Genomic DNA, 20,833 nt, shown 5'->3' with positions numbered 1-20,833 from the left:
GGATAGGACACATTGGTGGAGGAGGGCGAGGGAGAAGCATATCCGTGTTGGAGGAGGAGGAGAAAGTCCACATCACATCCCCCAGCTTCCATTTGGGAGAATGTAACGTGTCCCACTCGGAGAAGCAATGGGATGGAAAGGAGAGGACGTTTGAATACTGGTGGCAAGAGGGCTGATAAGGTCAAAGGTGGGAGTAAAGGTTAGTGACAGTAAGAGGATACGTGAGCAGGAGGCAGGAGAAGGTCCCGTTTCCCTAGCTGCCCCCGTCCCTGCTCTTCCCGCAGGGACCTGCTCCTCGGGCAGGAGCGAGGAGAGGAAGGAGCAGGTTGTGTCTCTGGAGAGGCCCAGGGAAGGGCCTGGATCCGCCGGACTTGGAGCCAGGAAAGGGAAAGCCCGAGGATGAGGAGAGCAGAGGAGCCTGCAAGTCCCACTGCCCCCAATGGCGGGGGGCATCAAGAGACAACCACAGAAGAGAAGATTAAAAACAATAATAATAATAAACAGGTCGCTAAGGTAGTGAACTAGCAGGAAAAGAGAAGCACGAGCAGTGTGAGTGGAGCAGGGCCTCGAAGGCAGGAGCAGGGCCGCAGTGGCAGTCCATGCCGCAGGGTCCCGGTGCTCGGGTGTCCCTCGGGGATCCGGGTGGCAGCGCAAACACGGTGCCTCCCTCTTTCCACCCCGATGGCCTTTTCCTGCCCGTGGCCTGATAAACCCTCATATTGGCTGTTCCAGCCTTCTCTTATTAAAGCACACTTTTTTTGCAGTGCCCGCAGTATGCTCTCAGCATTATTAGCTTGATTTATCTATTTATTTCAGTGTTATTGCTTTCCTTAAGCATATCGGTTCCATTTTTTTATTCTTTGGCTCCAGGCTCCCTAGGGCTGGCTCCCCATTTCACCAATATTAGCCTGCTAAATTCACCAAAGCGGAGAAGTCGCTCAGATGTTTTTGGGAAGAGGGCCCAGGTTGTGCTGTGCAGGGTAGTGTCCCACTAACGCCCGCTGGCACGAGGGCTGTTCCAGGGGTGGGAGATAGCAGCACAGATAAAGCTTTGACTTGCTTCCTCCCCCTTTCCCAAGGCAAACTCAAATGTATGTAAATATTCGCGAAAGATTTGCTCAGCATCTTCTCAAAACACTTCAAAAGTTTCAAAACCTCCCTGGACAGGAATCTGGGGTAGCATCAGTGTTAAATATTCATGGAGTGAGAACTTTTTTGCTAATGTTCTAGCATAAATTTTTTCTTTATTGCAGCTTAAACCTCTAGGTACCTGTTTCTTGCCCACTGGCTCTGGAGCTGTAGTGTTATTTTTGTAAGTACCTCTCACGTCTTCAATGATATTTCCTCACTTCTAGCTAAGATACCTCAATTTCTTCCTTATTATCTTTTTAGACCTTGTTCAGACATCGATATTGCTTCCTTCTGTATGCTTTGTTAACCCATCTTCCTGGAAGTATTGTGTCCCAAAAGGGACATCTTAGTCCCTCTTTCAATACGTTTATGAAAATAGTGACTTACATGACCTGCAGGAAAGCCCTCTGGAGACCCGCTCACTAGATTTTCCATTCTGACACTTTAACTGGTTTCTTATCTTTTTCCTACCACATATGCATCCATTTTCACAATGCTGCCATCATCTAGTGTGTGTTTCCCTCATGGGAGGAAAAACCCATCATGAAAATATCATGGGAACCATTTTTATAAGAATTACTGGAATAAAATGAAAAATTTATCACGTTTAATACCTCTTTCCTGTCTTCAAGGTCAATTACCCAGTCATAGTATGAAATTAGGTTGGCTTGACAAATATTGACCATGACTAATTTCTGTTACTCGAGTGCTAACAGTAATTTGCTTTAGTATTTGTTCCAGTATATTTTCCGTAAGTTAAAATGAGAGATCAGTAGTTGCAAATCTCAAATTTCACCTCCTGTAAAGAGTCGTGTTCACAATTTTTGTAGTATTCTCTTGAAATCCATTGCTAGTTTCCTCTCATTCATTTCTTCTGATTTTGCATATTTGCCTATTTCATTTAACCTGCAGTAATAACTTGGTCAAATTTTCACATTTTCACAAATCTTCAGTGTATGTGAAATTCTTGGGTTTGAATTCCTTGTTTTGAATTCTAGCTTGTTGAAGAGGTCATGATTTTAGCCAACTGGCCCTTTTTCCCTGCCCGGAGGCTGTTTCTGCGTGGTGGTGGTTGGTTTGTTGTGTAATTTCCTTAAGGAACTGGCGGTTCTCCAGGGTCCTTGTTCTTGTTGCGCTGTTTCTCCTTGGAACTCACCTGCTAATTCCCATGAGCTGGTTGAAGCCTGCAGTGCTGAAGTCCTATTGGAATCATCTCTCCTCCATTTCCCAAATTTCTCCAACTCTTTTGCCATTTGACTCGAGGTCCTCTCTGATCTTCTCTTTCGCCTAGTTATTTTACACTGTTTGAGCAAATCTGGAAGTCTCTCTTGTCATTGCTTCTTCTCCCTTTTGGATCAAAACCTTGTTGCGGTTCTGCTCTAGTCTATTCCCCATGGACATCTGCATCCTTGAAATCCATCATATCCAGGTCCTTTGCTTTGAACGCTCTTGCTACGTGCTTAAATAAGTCATCACCTGATGGTGAGTTAATTATACATAGCAATTATCCATAGCCTGGGCAGGCTGGTGCCCAACCCGCCTTCTCTAAGTGTCACCCAGGTGTTTGCAGCAGCCCTTCCCTCTGTTCTGACCCTTAGTGTGTATGTACCCAGTGTGGAGACAGTGGACACCTCTACATTGACACTGACAGGTCAAACCATCCTGGAGAAGTTACGTGTCTCTACATCAGCCTTGTTGTCCTGAAGATTATTGCTCCGAGTTTCTCTCGGAATGGCTAAATCACAACTCCTATGATAGGATCAGGGGTTCCCTCGCCGTTTCCCTTGCATTGTTCAGCAGTTTCCAACGGGCAGATCCACAAAGTCCCGCTCCCGTCCCGTGGTCCTCTCCCAGGCGGTTATCCCTGGTGCCTCCCCCCTGTACCTCCACGTCCACGGTTCCACGCACCAGCTCTGCTCCTTTCCCTCATTCTCACCTTCCTCTTTTGTCTATCCTGAAGACCTGTTTCCAGATTAAAAAAAAAAAAAGAAAAAGAAGAAATTCAAATGGAGTAAGGCTGTGGTATTTTATTAGCGGGTAGAAGAGCAGGGAAGAAGCTATCTGTTTTTTAGCCTGTTTGTGACCTGCATATTGTATCATCTAGCTTATTTTTTAGGGCTTCAAAATGGTAAGAAGTGTTGGGGATATCTTGTCGTCCGTTTAAGCTCTGGAGGTACAAGAGAGGGTGGGGAGCGGGGGGATCCCACGCTGGGAGGTCCTTTGGAGCAGCAGTCCCACTGTCCTGCTCTGAATTTGCCTTTTGTGCCAAAGCTCTCAGCCGACCGCAGAGGGAGGCAGCCTCTGTGGGGTGACATTAGTTCCCTTCGGGGATGTCCCCTCTGTGCTCCGCTGTCCCCTCGCTGTGTCCTCCGTGCTGCTGAACCAGCATGGAGGTGTCTGTGTCCCTCTGTAACTGGAGAGGGAGACAAGTCATGAAAGAAGTATGGAAACTCTCAGATGGAACTGATATTGTCACCTTAGATTTATGGTTAATGTCACCAAAACGAGCTGTGCTGCACTCAGAATCCATCATCTCCCCAGAGCAATGAGTTTTGGGTAAGATGTGGGTTTTTTTGCTGTTTGTTTTATTCTAACGCGATGTGACGGCCGGGGTGCTGCCAAGACCCGCTCCTGACGTCTCTTTTCTTCCCTCCTCGCCGGCGCGCCAGTGTTCCACCCCGTGGAGTGCTCCTACTGCCGCTGCGAGAGCATGCTGGGCTTCCGCTACCGCTGCCAGCAGTGCCACAACTACCAGCTGTGCCAGGCCTGCTTCTGGCGCGGCCACGCCAGCGGCACGCACAGCAACCAGCACCAGATGAAGGAGCACTCGTCCTGGGTAACTGCCCTTCCCGACGCGCCCCTGCTGCTCCCGCTGGAGGTCAACCCTGGTTGGGAACGAGCCGCAGCCGCCTGCGCCGCTGTGCGCGATACGGTGTGAAAGTACACCCATAAACAGCACTGTTATAGATAGCACTGCTAAAGTGCACCAACAGATACATCCAATTTTGTTGTGACCTAAGTAAGTACATAGAATCATAGAATGCTTAGGGTTGGAAGGGACCTCTAAAGATCACCCAGTCCAACCCCTGCACACGCAGGGTCACCTAGAGCACGTGGCACAGGACTGCGTCCAAGCGGGTTTGAAGATCTGCAGAGAAGGAGACTCCACAACCTCTCTGGGCAGCCTGTTCCAGGGCTCTGGCACCCTCACTGTTAAAAAAAATTTTCCTTAAGTTCCTATGGAACTTTTGGTGCTTCAGTTTGTGGCCATTTCCTCTAGTCCTATCAGTGGCCACCACTGAAAAGAGACCAGCACCGTCCTCTGCACTCCCTCCCTTGAGGTACTTCTAGACACTGATTAGATTGCCTCTCAGCCTTCTCTTCTCCATAAGTAATTACGTGCTCTAGGTGACCCTGCGTGTGCAGGGGGTTGGACTAGATGACTCTAGAGGTCCCTTCCAACCTTGAGCATTCTATGATTCTATAATATCATTCACTTATTGGTTTCCGTAACATTCAGTGCTGTATGAAGCACACCACAGTTCTTTCCTAAAGCCTAAACCATGGGTTTTCCTCCAGTCCTGCCCATGGTCCTGCTTCTTCCATATCTTCTCATCTAGCTTAACAAGACACAAAGCCTGTAAATGTTTTCCTGCTAAATCGGGCATTTCTTTAAAAGAAAAACATTGCATTGTCACCCTGAGAATTGTAAATGTGGGTGTTGGTAATGCAGAGTCTCCACTAAATAATCTTAACCGAGTTGTATGGAAAATAACATTTAGGTAGGTGGCTATACAATATCCTAAGAAATAGACAAATACAGATTTGAAAGCCTATTTTATGGCAAAAAGATTTAAGCCCAATCTTATACATATTTAAAGAGAAATTCAAATGTTTTTGGGTTGAAGTTAGGAATTATCTCCATTAAGGAAAATTGTTATAGTGTGAACCTTAAGTTTAGAAAACAGGGTCAGTGTTTGGAAGCAGAAGGTGGTAGAATTCAGAGTAAATTATTGTTCCTTTTTTCAGAGCAAAGGGAATAAACTTTTGGGGCTTTCAATCTAAATAGCTAAATTACTAATATATTATCACTCTCTGAAGTAAATACATCCAGTCTGGATCTTTTTGTACAAAAATCATATCTAAACACTAGATCTCATAGTGTAGGTATTTCGTCTGAAATCCTCTGACCTCTTTTTGCAGCACATTGAATTAGATGGATTGTCTCTATTCTGGTATTAAAATCTACAAATCTTTTTTTTTTTTTTTTTTTTTTTCCCCCATGCTAACTTTTGGGGTGTTTCATTGTTAATAGGCTGTTCAGAAATGTTGACTTTTAAGATATGATGTGAATTGGAGGAAGGGGATATAATATAAATTAAAAAAAAGGCAAGGGGAGAATATTCAAAAAAAAGATGGGAGGTTTTGAGAGCAGAAAACAGAAGGTAGTGAGGAACAGTTCTGTCCTCGCCTATAGAAATACTTACTCTTCTGTGTCTTTATCTTTGCCCATCTTTATGTACTTTTTGAACAAAAATTAGTACCAAATTATGTTCATACAGTTCTTAATCATAAACGCTTAGCAGTTAATGCAATTAAAGTAAGCAACTGCGATAATATGGGCACACTCCTGAAAACTATTCTGATGTTAATGTAATGATTAGTTTGTAGTTTTAGATGAAAGACGTCGCAAATTTCTGTCTTTATTCCTCTAATTTTGGTTTAGAAGACTTGCATGACCTGTGTACATGTGGTACATTCTGTCTGGGCAGAATCCGCAGGAATTTGGAGTGCTTGCCCATTGAAACGCACAGCAAGACACATGGTGATGGTGATGGTGGTGATGATGATGGTGATGGTGACGCTTTAAGAAATCAGTGAATCTCTTGGAATCTGGTTATCCAACAGGGCAGCAGGACCTGTATTCTGGTGAACTACTGGAAGGAAATGGAGATTGGGTTTTATTTTATCATTCCCATTTCCTGACACGTGACTGAGTGTTTTAAATCAGAGTTGTTCCAGACTTGCTCCTCCAGTGGTTTGGGAAAGGTCTGGAATGTTCCCTGCTTCATTGCCCAGCTCCAGAGAAGTTTATAGTTATTTTCTCACATCATTTTTAGACATTGTGGTGATTATGTAAAACATCAGCAACCCCCATGAAAACCTGTATATAGGTAGGATTGCAAAACAAACAAGTGTATTCCGCATCTAGCCCCCAAGTGCACATAGTAGTGGTAATTCCTAATGCCTGAATGTGTTTGGGAGGGTAATTCTGGGACTATAGGTCAAATCTACGCTCGCACCTTCTCCAGAGGTGTTTAAATTATTATAATATATTTTTAAAGCGTTTAATTAAAAAAATAAATGCAGGTTACTTTAGAAATGCTGCCCCTTTAGCTGATGCGGTTTCTAGTTCAGAAGTGGCTTCCCCGGGGCCGTGTCCGGGTCCCTCTGCGCAGCCCCGGGTGTCTGCAGGTTCCTGGCCGTGCTGGGCTGGTTCCCTGCTCCCGCGGCGCCGCTTCCTCGCGCTCCCGTCAGCCTGTCCTGGGCTGCTTCCACACTCCGCGCCGTGCTTTCCCAGTTTAGGGGCTCTGCTCTCCTGCGGAGGGCACGCTGCCCTCGGTGCGCTGCGCCGCGCCGGCCCGCGCGCTCCCGCCGCGTCCCGCCACGTCCTGCTGCATCCTGCCATGTCCCGCTGCATCCCGCCACGTCCCGCGCACTCCCGCTGCATCCCGACACTTCCCACTGCGTCCCGCCATGTCCCACTGCATCCCGCCACGTCCCACTGCATCCCGCCACGTCCCGCGCGCTCCCCCCCATCCTGCCATGTCCCGCTGCATCCCGCCACGTCCCACACGCTCCCTCCCCATCCCACTGCATCTTGTGCGCTCCCGCTGCATCCCGCTGTGTCCCGCTGCATCCCGCCACGTCCCACGCGCTCCCGCCCCATCCCGCCACATCCCGTGCGCTCCCTCCACATCCTGCTTCATCCCCACGTACTCCCTCTGCATCCCACACGCTCCTTCCACATCCCACCACATCCCGTGTGCTCCCGCAACATCCCACACGCTCCCGCCGCATCTCGTGCGCTCCCTCCACATCCCACTGCATCCCGCATGTTCCCACCGCATCCCGCATGTTCCCACCGCATCCCGCACACTCCCACCACATCCCGCGTGTTCCCACCACATCCCGCGTGTTCCCTCCACATCCCACCGCATCCCGCACACTCCCACCGCATCCCGCACACTCCCACCGCATCCCACACGCTCCGTCCACATCCCACACGCTCCCTCCACATCCCACACGCTCCCGCAGCATCCCACGTGTTCCCTCCACATCCCACCACATCCCACGCGCTCCCTCTGGCTCAACCCCCCGAGCTCCTTGGCCACTTTCCCCGCTGGGGAGGAGGGAACGGTGGCCGGGGCTGGAGTCCCAGGTTTCGCTCCTGTCCCCATGTCCCGCTGGCGCTGGCTGATCTGCTGTTTGCATCCTGTAGTTCACGTTTTTATTTATTTACATAAATAAATACATTTATTTATTTATTTGTTTTGTTGGAGAGTCGGGGTGTCCGTACGGGGTGTGAACAGCACACGGTCATCCCGCGGTGCCCTCCTCGCTCCCAGTGTCCCTGCAAAGCGGTACCCAGCACTCGGATCCATGGAAATGGGCTTTTCCCTGTGATTTTCTGGAAGCGAAGCTGCTGTAGCGGCTCCGTTGCAGCGTTTCCAGGCCACGTTGCGTTTGCTTGAGAAAATAAATCATGGGGCAGCACAACGGGACGTGCTGCTGGGTACTGCAGTGCAGAAAACACCTCTAAAAAAATCTAAAAATACTGCAATGAAGAGAGCACAGCAAAGGCACCCAGAGAATAGGTGGTCTGTGCAGGAACTGAGTGATGACCAGGGTGGAAGGTAGAGCAAGCTAAAAGGAGAAGAAAGGGGATAATTTGAGAGAGAAATTCATGTGGAAATTTTCAACGTGATTTAGGGATTAATATTTCACTTCATACTTGAAGTGTAACCTAATCTACTAAAACCAGGTGGAATCACAGAGGGATCAATTCCCCCACGTGTTGGTTCGCCGTGAAAAAATATCTTTCTTGCAGAGGCAAAAAGCAAATAATTGAAGAAAGTTCATGGTTGGTAATTAATTAAACAGGTAGTAATTACTTGCTACTAATTTATAGTCACTTTACTAAGCTTCTATCTAGCTGCTAGTCTCCATAGCCCTGCTTCATATTGAAGTCAGTGCTAATTGGAATACGTACCTTGAGAGCTGGTCCTGATTCCGCTTGGAAACGTCCTGCAGGAGCTGGAGTATCCCGGACGGCATCGGTGTGGGTAACGCAGCTCGTGGAGCTGTGGATGGCTGGTGGAAAGGATGGCTTGGAAAGAAGGGGATAGAAAAGGCAGGTTGTGCCGGAGCTGCCGGGTTATTCCCGAGCTCCCCATGGAGCGCCGTGCGCTCCCGACCACCTTGGTCTTGTCCATCAGGAGCAGAGAAGACGTGGAACAAAAGGTGCCCTTGGGAGCAGCTCCCCTGCGCGGGACACGGCAGGACACGGCCCCCGTCTCAGTGATTGCTGATGGGTGCAGACCCCGTATTTACCCCCTTAAAACAGGGTCCTTTTCTTTCCTTGGGTCCTTACAATGCTCGTGCTTGAAAGGCCTCTGCAGAAAGCCCTTTATGGGAGTTCCTGCCCCTTGGTTGAAGTCCTGGCAGAAAGACCCCCCAGATGGTTTGTTTGCTGGATGCCTCAAGGGAGGGAGTGCAGAGGACGGGGATGGTCTCTCTTCAGTGATGGCCACCGACAGAACTAGAGGTCATGGCCACAAACTGAAGCACCAAAAGTTCCACGGGAGCTTAAGGAAAAATTTCTTGCCAGTGAGGGTGCCAGAGCCCTGGAACAGGCTGCCCAGAGAGGTTGTGGAGTCTCCTTCTCTGGAGATCTTCAAACCCGCTTGGACGCAGCCCTGTGCCACGTGCTCTAGGTGACCCTGCGTGTGCAGGGGTTGGACTAGATGATCTCTAGAGGTCCATTCCAACCCTAAGCATTCTGTGGTTCTATGATTCTATGTTTGCAATCGCATTCGAGCTCCGGGCTCCCAGGACACTGGGGTGCACACACGCATGCACGCACAGCGCCGCGGTGGGCTCTGGCGCGGTCCCTGCCTGTTTCCCAGGTTTGGCAGCGTGTCCAAGGAAGTTTCCGCATCCTGCAGCACTTTGCAGCTCCCGCCACGCGGCTGCCGCGGCCCCTCGGTGCCCGCCAGCTCATTTGCTCCTCTCTCCCAAGCAGAAGTCGCCGGCGAAGAAGCTGAGCCATGCCATCAGCAAGTCCCTGGGCTGCGTCCCCAGCAGGGAGCCTCCCCGGCCCGTGTTCCCCGAGCAGCCGGAGAAGCCCCTCGACCTGGCGCACATCGTGTGAGTACCCCGGGAACGCGGTTTTCACTTAGTCACTGACACACACGAGGGTATTTGGGCATATATCTGATTGCAGGATTGGCAGAGGGGAGCTGAGATTGGAATTGTGAAGTTGCAATGCTATAAAAAGGTGTAAATGTTTCTCTGAAACACTCGTGGTTTGAGCTATTAGCCCAAACTTTGACTGTATTTTCTACTTAATGTTTCAAAGCACTGAGCGATGTTACATTTTACACAGAAAATTATTGGACGTTTTCCTATTTGTTATAGGTGAATCTACGTCAACAAAATAATGTTACTTAACAGGCTTTATTTACTTGCAACTTCATGTTATTATCTAACATTAGCAGCTGGTTTTAGCCCTGTACCTGGGCAGTTTAGCCCTGTGCCTGGGCTGGGCAGCCGAACGCAGGGGCCCTGGCTCCGTGTTCGTCCTGGTCTCACCGCAGGGTTCGGTGTCCTTGGCAGGAGCGTGACTGTCCCTTCGTGTCACCTCGTTGTACATCGTCATTAGGTGCCTTTGAGCAGACTGAGGTTGCTTTGGTGCCGGGTTTGCCAGCAGTTCTGTGGGTGCGATGGCCCCGGCTCCAAGCAGACCTGCTTCAGTGCTCCCCAGATCCTCAGCTTGATGTGAAAGAATGAATAGCCAGAATGTATTCTAATACTAAGCTTCTTTAAAAAAACATGGCTTTGATTTTTACTGATTCCTGCTTAGCTGTGTGTTTTTTACCAGTTTGTAATTGCCAAATATTGGCCAACTTTTGTGGTACTTGTTTCCATCCTCTGCAGGGAGCGGAGTTGGGTCTGGTTTAATGGACTCTAAGTGTTCGGTTTTCCCTGCTCCGTTGCACTTGTAAATGGTCGTTTTTGGCGGTGTGGAGAGCCCTGGTGCGGCTCCGAGCCCGAGTTTGGCTCTTCCTGACTATAGGGCTCGTTGCAGCCGCAGGGCAGGGGGTCGTGTTCCCCCTGGGTGTTTCTGTGACGGATCAAGCAGGTCATTGCTGGGACCTGGGAGCTCTGTGGGCAGGTTTGGCCCTTCACATCATGGCCCAACGCAGCATCATCCACGCGTTGGCTCCAGCCACCCTTTGCAGCCCGTGTTTAAGAAAATAATACTAAAATGCTGGTATTATAACTCTGCACACCAGCTGCTAATGCTGTGTTGCAAAAACCACAGAAGGAAATCCTCACCAGAAAAAAAATGTCTTTACGGTGTGTTAATTGAGTCTCGAGTGAGTATTTCAAGAGCATCTCCCGCCAGGGCGGTGCACGGAGCTCTCCCTGTCAGCAGCTCTTAATGCGTTTTGGCTCGCGTGTCATGCGCCCCGTAGGTCATTCCACTTGATTATTCCCTTGCACAAGCCCTGGTAGGGGCAGTGTGATAGCTGTCCTTCCTATAAGGTGAAAACCCCCCTCGGGGACATTGTGTGGGGAATGTGCTCCAGGCCGTCGGGGAGGCCGTGCTGTGTAATGGGCTGAATTCCCGTTTTCAGGGCAGTTTTACCACCACGGAGGCTGTGGCCGTTGGGATGCAGGCAGGAGGCTTCCCCTGGTGCGCTCTGCAGCACCGTGGTCCTTCCCAAACTCCGTAGTCACCATAGCCACGATCCAGAAGGATGGGGAATACCTGAAGGGTTTGGCAAGATCCGTGTCAGTGATTGCAGGGCTAGAAATGAGCATTAACAGGTGAACTGGAGTCTCTGCACGTAAGGACATGCAAGCAACTCCATTAAACCTGCAGAGGCTAAGGAATGGTTTGATATTTCCGTTAGTGCCATTCCTAGGGAAAGGAAATAGAGCCCTGGGAGGCTTAGCCCCTTGGCACTGCCTGGAAGATGAAGCCAGACAAATTCAGAATAAAAATAAGAAAAGTATTTCTAATAGTGAATGTAATGAATTGTAAGGATAGATAACCCAAAATCAAAGTGGTAGCAGGATTTCCATTGCGGTTTTAAAAGCAAAAGGGGAGCGTGTTTTCATCAAATAGGATTGCCTGGGCTGGAGTGTTCCCTGTTTGACAGCAGCTCATTGCTGCAGTGCGTCCCCGGTGCTTGGTGACCTTGCAAAATGCAAGCAAAAATTCCGCTATGCTCCGAGACCCGGGAATTTGACAGCTCCATCTAGCAAAGCACAGGAGACTCCAGGGCCTGGGGGCGGAATGAGGGCGCCGTGGATTTGCTTGAGTTGGATTTCCCAAAACAGGGGCTGTTTCTGCAGCCGGCCCTGCCGCTGCCCCCCTGCCTTTCCCGCCGCCGCGCCGGGTCCCTGCTGCAAACACGGACGTTTTCCTTGGATCATGGAGCGCATCCTGCTCCTCCTCCCCTCCGCTGCCGCCCGCGTCCTCCTCCGGAGCTGAGTGTGTCCAGGCAGGAGTTTCCTGCCGTTGGGGAATAATTCTGCAGGAATCACCTGCCTGTCAAACTGGCACCCTCTGACTGTGCTTGCTGGTGTCTGCCAACTGCAACGCTTCCCCCGTTTTTTCTTTAAGAATTACAGTCCAAAAAACGGATAACACTAAGAGGCATTAAAAAACTATTCTCCATTTATTTTATGCTGAAGCAGGGCTTGTGTTTGACATAACTGGTTTTCCTGGGAAAAGAAATAATGCTTTTTTTCGCCGCAGAGTTATTTAAGGTGATAATTTGAGCGTTTTCCCGATTCCGGCGTCGTGACGGAGCAGTAGCCTCCGGGCTGTGGAGCTGCCTCCGTCGCTCACGTTGCTGAGCGGCAGCGCGGGGCTGTTGGCGACCGCTCACCTCATGCAGGCCACCAAAGGGGCTTCCAACCTCCACCGTCCCATTGCCAGCAAAGGGACCCTCGGGAGATTCCAAAACGTCCAGGAGACCAAGAGGATTCGTGTGAGAAGGCTGAGAGGGACCTGAGCAGTGTCTAGAAGTACCTCAAGGGAGGCAGTGAGGAGGATGGGGCTGGCCTCTTTTCAGTGGTGGCCACCGACAGAACTAGAGGTAATGGCCACAAACTGAAGCACCAAAAGTTCCCCAGGAACTTAAGGAAACATTTCTTCCCAGTGAGGGTGCCAGAGCACTGGAACAGGCTGCCCAGAGAGGTTGTGGAGTCTCCTTCTCTGGAGATCTCCAAACCCGCTTGGACGCAGCCCTGTGCCACGTGCTCTAGGTGACCCTGCGTGTGCAGGGGGTTGGACTGGGTGATCCCTAGAGGTCCCTTCCAACCTTCAGCATTCTGGGATTCTGTGACTCTTGGGGAAAAAAAGACAGGAATTGCTCAGTTTTAGATGGGGGTTCTGCAAGAAAGCAGCTGAGCTCCTGCTCTCCAGGCCTGGCGTGGCCCTGCTGGGAAGATTTTTGGGCTTGATGCTGGATAGATTTCCTGGTAAATGCCCCGCAGGAGGCTGCAGGGAGGGTGTGCGCAGCAGGTTTCCCTTTGCACATTGAAATAAGCTCCACAAGCTGCTCAGATCTCGGCGAGGAGCTGTGCTCCGGGCCCTGGCGCGCGGTGCACCCGTGTTCCTGCACCCCGAGGGACGCAGCGACCCGGCCACAACGACGTTCTGGATTCCGCGCCGCTGCCGGGGACGTCTCCAGTGGAAAACGGGGAAAGATGTTTCCATTGCGCTGGAGGCACAAAACTAAACGTTTACAAACCCTGTCATCCTTTCTTGACCCGGCCTGCCCGTCGCTTTCACAGTGCGAGCAGGGCCAAGGCGTCGTAGCTGATCTAGGGGGTCTGCTTTGGGTGGAAACTTCTTCTTTTTCTCCTTTAGGATAAAATCTGTAGCTACGAGGTGTGATCACCTGGGGCCTCCCTCGCTGAGCGCGGCTGCAGGAGAGGGCAGGGACGTGGGTGGCCCAAGGGGACCCCGTGGATGGTTCGGGTGACTGTTCTCCACATGAACAGGTTCATGATGAACAGTTAAACAGAGCCAGACTCCCGTCCCGCCGCCCCTTCCATGGTGGTTCATCACTAGGTACCACCTTGTGCATCTGCAGCTTTTACTCTGTGCTTGCATTGGCTTTGATGCGTGGGTGCAGTTAGGAAGTCTCGATATCCTCTTGTTTTTATGCTTCAGCATTTATTTTTTTGCAAAATTGCTGTTTTTTCTTTTTTTCCTAATATCTGCTTAACCATCTGGTGAGTTTATTTTTCGAAAATATGACAACAGATTTTCTAACTTTCATGTTTATTCTGTCACCCACTGATGATTAGCGCCTGCTTCTGTCGCGTCGTATGCATTCCTACCAGGATTACATAAATACACATTTAAAAAGCTAAAGCTCTTTAATGGAAAACATAGTATTATAGTCTACAAAAATTTAGAAACCTAAACATATTGAAAATATATATTTTCCTTGATTTTAATGTTTTGCCAGGTTCGGTATGTGAATGCAAGGCGGAGCGGAGCTGATACAACGTGCGGCCTAACGGGGTGTTTTCTTTGAGGTTTGGGGCTTTCTGTTTCCCCTTCTTTGGCCGTAGCAAACGGCAGGGGTTGGCAGCAGGGGCTGGGCAGCTCGCTTGGCTCTCAGCCTCCTTACCCCCCTTGGCAGAAACCAGTTTTTCTCCCATTCCAGGTACTTCTGTTTGTGTTATTCTAGACTGCTGCTTCATTGTGGAAGTTGCCTGTGTTACCTGCTTGTTTTTTGGAATTCCGGAGTGATCGAGGTAGGAAGGGAGCTCTGGAGGTCACCGGCTCCAAGCGGGATGGAAACAGGGCCGGTTTAGAAGTGAGATCCAGCCTGGGAATCAGACCGTGGTGCTCAGGGATCCAGACGTGCCCAAAGGTCCTGTGTGGACCTTCACCCTACCTGCAACTTGTCCTTTATGGATTAATGCTCTTAAATACATTAATACATAATAGGTCTAAACACTGGGTGAGCCTCTAACTAACTGATGCATTTTATTATTCCGGATCCAGAAATACCCTCAAGAGGGGAGGGTCAAAACTGAGGTTTCATTTTTACCGGCTCTTTAGCAAGTCAATCAGCCCCTTCTCCAGTTCAGGCTGCTTGAAGGATAAGAGGACATTTTTCAGCCAAAGGAGTCTAATTTAAAGATGTTGATTTTTAGGTCTCTACTTTGAATTATTATTTATAGTTATTGTTCTCACAGTATATACAAATCTTAGTCTTTTTGCATTATTAATAAGTAATTCCTACCTTTTCTTTAACAGTGGGATATTGTTAATTCTGGGCGTTATGGGATCAAGTTATAGGATATCAAGTTTTGGGGGCATTGTCCATGTTTTTTTAATAATTTAAATCTAATAATTTAAATTTAATAACTTAAATTTAATAATTTATATTTATTAATTTAAATTTAATAATTTAACTCATACAATACCTGTGTTCGCTGTCAAGACTGTGGCAATAACCCGTATTCTGGGATAATCAGGATATTGAGCATTAGGTATGATTCCTGTCACGCTTGAAGACTTGTTGAAGCTGAAGCAATGGAAGCTGAAGCCAAACAGGTCAATGTCGGGTCTGTCCTTAGGGAACAGGGCAGCGACGGGAGCAGCAGCAGCTCCTCGATGCGCGCGGCCGCAGGAAGGTGCCGGAGCCTTTCCTGGCCGCTGCCTCCCTTCCAGCTTCCTTCCCTCCTCCTTTCCCGTCTCCCCTCTGCTCGTAAGCGAAAGGGGCTCCTGGAAGCTCCTGGAAGCTCCCGGAGGCTCCCGGAGGCTCCCGGAGGCTCCTGCCATCAGGGCTGCTCTCCTGCTTTGCTGCGCTTGGAGGAGCTCCTTGGCCGTGCTGGAAATGCCGAGATTTGGGATTTGCTGCTGCTGCTCCTCTGCAAACGGGAAGGTCAGAGCCTGGAAGTCAGAACCTGCAAATTCCCGCAGTTTCACCGAGGCTTTCCTTAAGAAATGCCGTGTTTTCCAGGAGGACTTTTGTGCTTTGCCGTCAGCCCATTCCCAGGAAGGAGGCGGAGGTGGATGCGGAAGGTGGTGTTGGCTATTGCAGAACTTTGTATCCGCGCATCCTGCTGCGCCTGCCTGGAAGCAGGGGGAGCTCCGAAGGGAGCTCCGGGAGCGCGGCCGGATGCGCGGAGCGCCGCGTCACGTGCGCCCGTTCCCTTGGCGACGGCCGGGGATGCTGCTGCGTGCGGGAGCATCCCGGGAGCGTCCCGGGAGCATCCGGGAGCGCCGAGCGTCCCCGCGCCGCGGCCCGGCCGCCCCGGTGAGCAGAGGCAGCGCCGCGGCGAGGGGGCGGGATGGCGGATCGCGCGGAGCCGCTCCAGGCACAGGGAAGGCGCCGGGATTCGCCGGGCCCTTCCGTCAGGAGGAGCCGTGCGCGTGGGCCGGATCGCTGGGAATACACAGGATAGCACAATAAGGAACGCGCGGCTCCATCCCTGTCTGCAGGCACTAGCGCTATTCCATTGCCGTGCTGGGAGCGCCAGGCAGTGGAAAAACATCCCCCTGTATCCTTATTCGAGGCCCTGCACGCAAATAAACAGGCTCATTTGTAGGAAACAGGGATGGCTTCGGAGCAGAGCTGCTCGGAGACGAGCCCTGTGCTGCTGCTCCCACGGAGCCCGGGGATTCCCATCCGGAGCGCGGCCGGAGCGCTCCCGTGGCGCAAATGGCCTGCGCTGCTCTGGGGCTGCACGCTCGTTCGACCCAAATCTGTGGATTATATCCTTTTATTTCCGCCTCCCTTTGCATCAAGACGGCTTTGCCAGGATTACTGCTTAGTGGCAGCAGGAAAATCAGACGGAGTTGGAAAATAGCTGGAGAAGCTCCGGAAAGGCTTAGGGAAAAGTTAGCTCAAAATGCTGCGGTTCTCGGTTCCGACCCCGAATTTAAAACCCTTGTGAATAGGCTGGGAACCGGCCACTGGCTTTGTCGTGACGTCTAAAACAACGGAGAGTAATTACAGTAATAAGCAGAAATTAATTTGTAAGATAAGCATAAATTTTGGGGGGAACGTTGCTCATCGGATTTGCATGGGAATGGGAGGGTGAGTCCAGTTCATGGTGGTTGTGTCCGTCCTTTATAGGGGAAAACCGTTGGCTCAGCATATCCATGGATGCGTTTGCCCTTGGGGCTCGCAGTGCAGGAATATTAGCAGGTATTTTTCCATATTCTCTGCTTTGTTCCTAAAATGCGCTGCCAAAGTCATGCATGGCGATGGAAATTGCTGATGGTCCGTTCGTACCTGGATACAGAAATGCTCCCTGGATGTTTCAGAGTAATTCCGCAGGAATTCCTAAGCAATGCTCTAGGTGGTTAATGGAACTGCTGGAGGACTGGAGAGAATTTTCTGTCTGTTTTTCTCCGTTTCTGTGATGCCCATTTCCTGACAGGAGTTTGGCAGCACTGAGCAGTGCTCCCGTTAGCAGCTCCCATAAATGCGACTTATTCCCCTTGCCGCCTGCTCAGCCAGGACCCCGAACGGGATCGGAACCGGCTCTTTCCTGAAGGAGGGAAACAGGCAGGTGGGTGTTTCACAGCGGGAATGCCGGGAACGGCTTCCCCTTTGTGCTGGTGCCCGGGATAACTTCCAGGGAATCTCCCCGGGAACCTGGAAGCTGAGGCCTGAGCTTCCATCGCTGCCCGTGCGGGCCCGGGAAAGCTGCATCCCGTTATCCCGGAGCAGCGATGGAAGCGCGGGCCTCGCCGTGTTCCCTCGTGTCCTGCTTTGGGGAAGGGCCGGGCTCCCTCACCCAGCCCAATGGCCTTGTCTTTCCAGCTACTTTTCCAGCTTTCTGTCATTCCCGTGTCTCTTCCCTGGACCCTCCCTCACTTCCAGCCACCCGCTTGTGCTTCCTGGAATGGGATGCGACTCCATTAATTGTCTGCCAGTGCCAAATGCAGCAGAAAATCCTCAATTCCCAGAACTTCTCCCCTACTTTTGCATGTTCTGGTCCATCCCTGTCCTGGGGCTGCTTAGGGGGGTGACTGCCATGAACCTCCCTGTCCTGTACGGAGTCATTTTCCCAACCCTTGAATTCCATGAAAAGGTCATTCTACCACGTTCTTCTTTTTTCTGTGTACTTCTTTTCTTCATTATGAACTTTTTAAAGTAGCTTTTCCTTTTCTCTTTGGGCCTGCCCCTATTGAATAGCCGCTGCATCCTTTTGAATGGCCATATGGATTTTGTCTTCTCCTTACTCCAGCGCATAGTGTCAGGGAAAAAGCAACCAGAGATCGTTTTTTATATCTACAAAATAAAGAGTGTCTCTTATTTACGGCCTTGCGGGAGGTGGCCGGGGTCCGTCCAGACGCTCCCGTGTGCCTGGGGCTGCTCCGGAACACCGGAGCCACCGTCGAATCCACGTTCCGGAAGAGCAGGGCCTGTCTGAGCTGCTCCCTGGGAATAGCTCCTCGTGCCCAGGCCCCAGCTAGCCCGGGACTTCCTTGGAATCGCGCTGGCTCAGCGGATGCCTCCCGAGTGCTCTTTAATTTATTGGTATAGACGGGGCCGATGGGGTTGGGCAGGCGTGGACCACGGGAGCAGCTCCGCGTGCTGCCCTGAGCTCCAGCTCCTGAGCCTTGGCCCTTCGATGTGACCAGGAGCAGCTGCCGTTTTCATTACGGTTCTTTGCGAGTTTGCAAAAGAAGAGATTTCCTGCACGATGGGGTCCTTGTGGCGCGTCACGCGCTGTGGAGTGGCCTTGTCCCTTGCTGAGGGAGGGCTCCAAGTGTATCCGTGCCACATCTCACCCCCTGCGCTCGTCACCGGTGTCTTCCATCGCCTGTGTCCCTGTCACCTTGCTGGCGTAGGGGCCAGCACCAGGCCGGGTGCCCGGGTCCATGGACAGCCTTTCTTCTCGTGGTGACAACGCAGCCCCTCCGTTGTTCTGCAGAGCCTGACATCAGGGCAGGCTGGGGAGAGATCCAGCCCTCCCGTGTGCCTCCGTGCACAAGTCCCTGTGAAAATGGCTTTGTTCTTGCGGAGGGTCCGGAACCGGCCTCGCGTCGCCGGGCCAGCGTGACAGCGTCATCCGCCAGGATCCCCAGTGCTCCTCACACTAACCATAACGTCACTGCAGGTACAACAAGGGTCTCCATCCTCCGAACGACCACGGGGGCCACCCCTGCCTAGCAGCAGTCCAAACCTGCTGCTGACATAATGCTCTTCATCCCATCATGGTGCATCCCCGCGCGCTGCCCCAGCGGGAGCCCGGCGGTAAGTCGGAGTGGATCCTGCTGGCTCATCCCTGCTTGGCAGGGTGGGAAGCAGGTGGAAAGGAGGAGCGCTCAGCCTGGAGCACCTGAGCCCCACGCGTTAACAGGCCAAGAGCAGAGGACCAGAGGCTGCGAGGAGCTCACCGCCCCGCTCCCGACACGGGAAGAGGGAGGAAGGCGCGCGGGCGAGAGCTCCATCCATCCTCTGGCCGGGAGGTCGGCTTTGGATCCGGGGAAACTGCCCGTAATTCTGGACACAGGTTGACCACGCGGAGCGTTTCTGGAAGGGCAGGGGGAAGGAGGTGGTGATGTGGTAGAAAGCAGCCCAGGATTGTGGAAATGGGGCCTGCACACGTGTTGGCACAGGATAAACCGGCGTCCTGTCCTGGTCACGGGCGGCAAACCCTGGACTCGCGCGTGGCCAGAAGGACAGGCCTTGGACGAGCAGCAGCGCCGGGGGCTGCCAGCAAATGCCAAACGCCGCCAAGTTAGAGCATGGGGACTGCCCTCGTGTTTCCTCGCAATGCAGGGTGTGTGTTTAGAGGTGCATGCATTGAGCAAAATGTGGGTTTGCAGCTGTAACTTCGAGGAATCAAAGTCTTGCAGGTGGAATTCCGTGTTCCTGGCCAGCAGCAAGGAGGTTCATTTTATGAGAGTGTCATGAAGGGGGAATAAGGAGAGCAGGTTGTGTCCCTGCTCCGTTGGGTCCTTCCTGGCGCGTCGTAGCAGATGGAGAGTAGTTTTCCCATGGTTGTTCCTAGGAATCTCCCAGAGAGCTTCCGAGAGGTGCTCAGCAAAGAGATGTCGTTCCTTCGCTCTGTAAAAACACTGCAATAGGAAATAAGAATTCCATTAAACCAGGTTGCGCTTTATAGTCCACATGGTTCCCACCGGAAGGGAGGTGCAGGGCAGAAACCAGGAATACGGCGTGTCGAGGGTCACTCTCGCACCAAGTGCCAGGGCCCTCCCCACAAGCCAGAGCAAACAACACCTCCACACAAAGTGAGGTCAACTCCCCCTCTGCTGTTGTCTGTAGCAGGGCTTTATACCGGTGCAGGTGGGCATGCGCTGAGGGGCAGCACTCATTGGCTACAGGCTCCCAGCTGATTGGTTCTCCTCCAGGTGTTCGGTTGCTAGGCGTCGATCCAGTTCCCCACAAACTCCACTTTCCTATATATTCTTACTAAGGCCTCAACATCTCCCCCTCTTTTTTCCAAAAAAGAAAAATTAGCAATAAACATTACAACATTTACAAAAAACAAATTAACATAGCTGTAAACCTCAGCATTTTCCCCTCTTTTTACAAAAAATAAAAATTGGCAATATCATGCATCAAAATATTATAAACAAAAACAAAGAAACATAGTTGCAATCACAAGTATGATCATTCTGGTCACACTTTTATGATAATGTTTCATTTTTAAATTCCCAAGACAAAAGAAAATGGTCCCAAAGGAATACACAATTTCATTTTGCTTACAACCACAGAAATTCTTCTTGGAAAGGTAATTGTGCTCTTCATTTCAGCAACAGGGGAAGGAAAAAATCTTGCCCTTTGGAGCTGGGGAGGATGGGGGTCCAAGTTAGTATGGTCAGACTGGATATGCTATCATTTTTAGTTTTCAACCGCTGGAAAGTTCTTCCAGTCACAGAGTCTGCCGCTCTTTTCAGTTCCAGACCTTGAGGAAGCTGTCCCACGATCCTGTTGTCACTGCCATTCCATCATCAGTCACACCTAAGCAACTGACACGGTTATCATGACCGGCAAGGACACCTGCTCTATCAGCTTTCAGTGCATCCCAGACATTGCAGTTGAGGTTGTCATAACCAGCTAGGAGGAGACGTAGCTGTCCCAGATTATAAGCTTGTCATCCTGGGAGGCACTGACTAGAAGCCTGGAATCAGTCCCCCAGTGCATTGCGTAAATTTTAGCCAAGTGTCCCCGGAGTGTTCTTCTAGTACACATTTGAATTCTCCCCACGGGGTCAATGTTGGCTGTGATCTGAGCCAAGATGGCATTGGTACATGCTTTCCTAGCATCCCTGATTTGGTTTTTCAGTTGCTCGGCCTCCTGGCATAACTGGTCAAGCTCACTCATTTTCCTGTGCTAGAGTTGCACTTCACTGCCACCTCTGAGAGGACCACAAATCTGCTCTTCCGTCC

General features: G+C 50.9%; 1 protein-coding gene across 1 annotated transcript in view; it reads left to right on the top strand.

Moving 5' to 3' along the window:
* DTNB (dystrobrevin beta) overlaps nucleotides 1-20,833 on the top strand; it is a 117,051-nt gene that overhangs the window by 23,547 nt on the left and 72,671 nt on the right. The window contains exons 7-8 of the mRNA XM_088530763.1: nucleotides 3,801-3,967; nucleotides 9,437-9,561. Coding sequence (XP_088386889.1) covers nucleotides 3,801-3,967; nucleotides 9,437-9,561 — 292 coding nt within the window. The remainder of the gene's footprint in view (nucleotides 1-3,800; nucleotides 3,968-9,436; nucleotides 9,562-20,833) is intronic.

The sequence above is a fragment of the Tinamus guttatus genome, unplaced genomic scaffold, assembly GCF_059628265.1.
Source record: "Tinamus guttatus ecotype Peru unplaced genomic scaffold, ASM5962826v1 Tinamus_guttatus_pri_ptg000386l, whole genome shotgun sequence".
In the NCBI taxonomy this organism is placed as follows: Eukaryota; Metazoa; Chordata; class Aves; order Tinamiformes; family Tinamidae; genus Tinamus; species Tinamus guttatus.
Note: the sequence above shows the minus strand (reverse complement) of the source record. Positions and strands in the feature narration are given on the sequence as shown.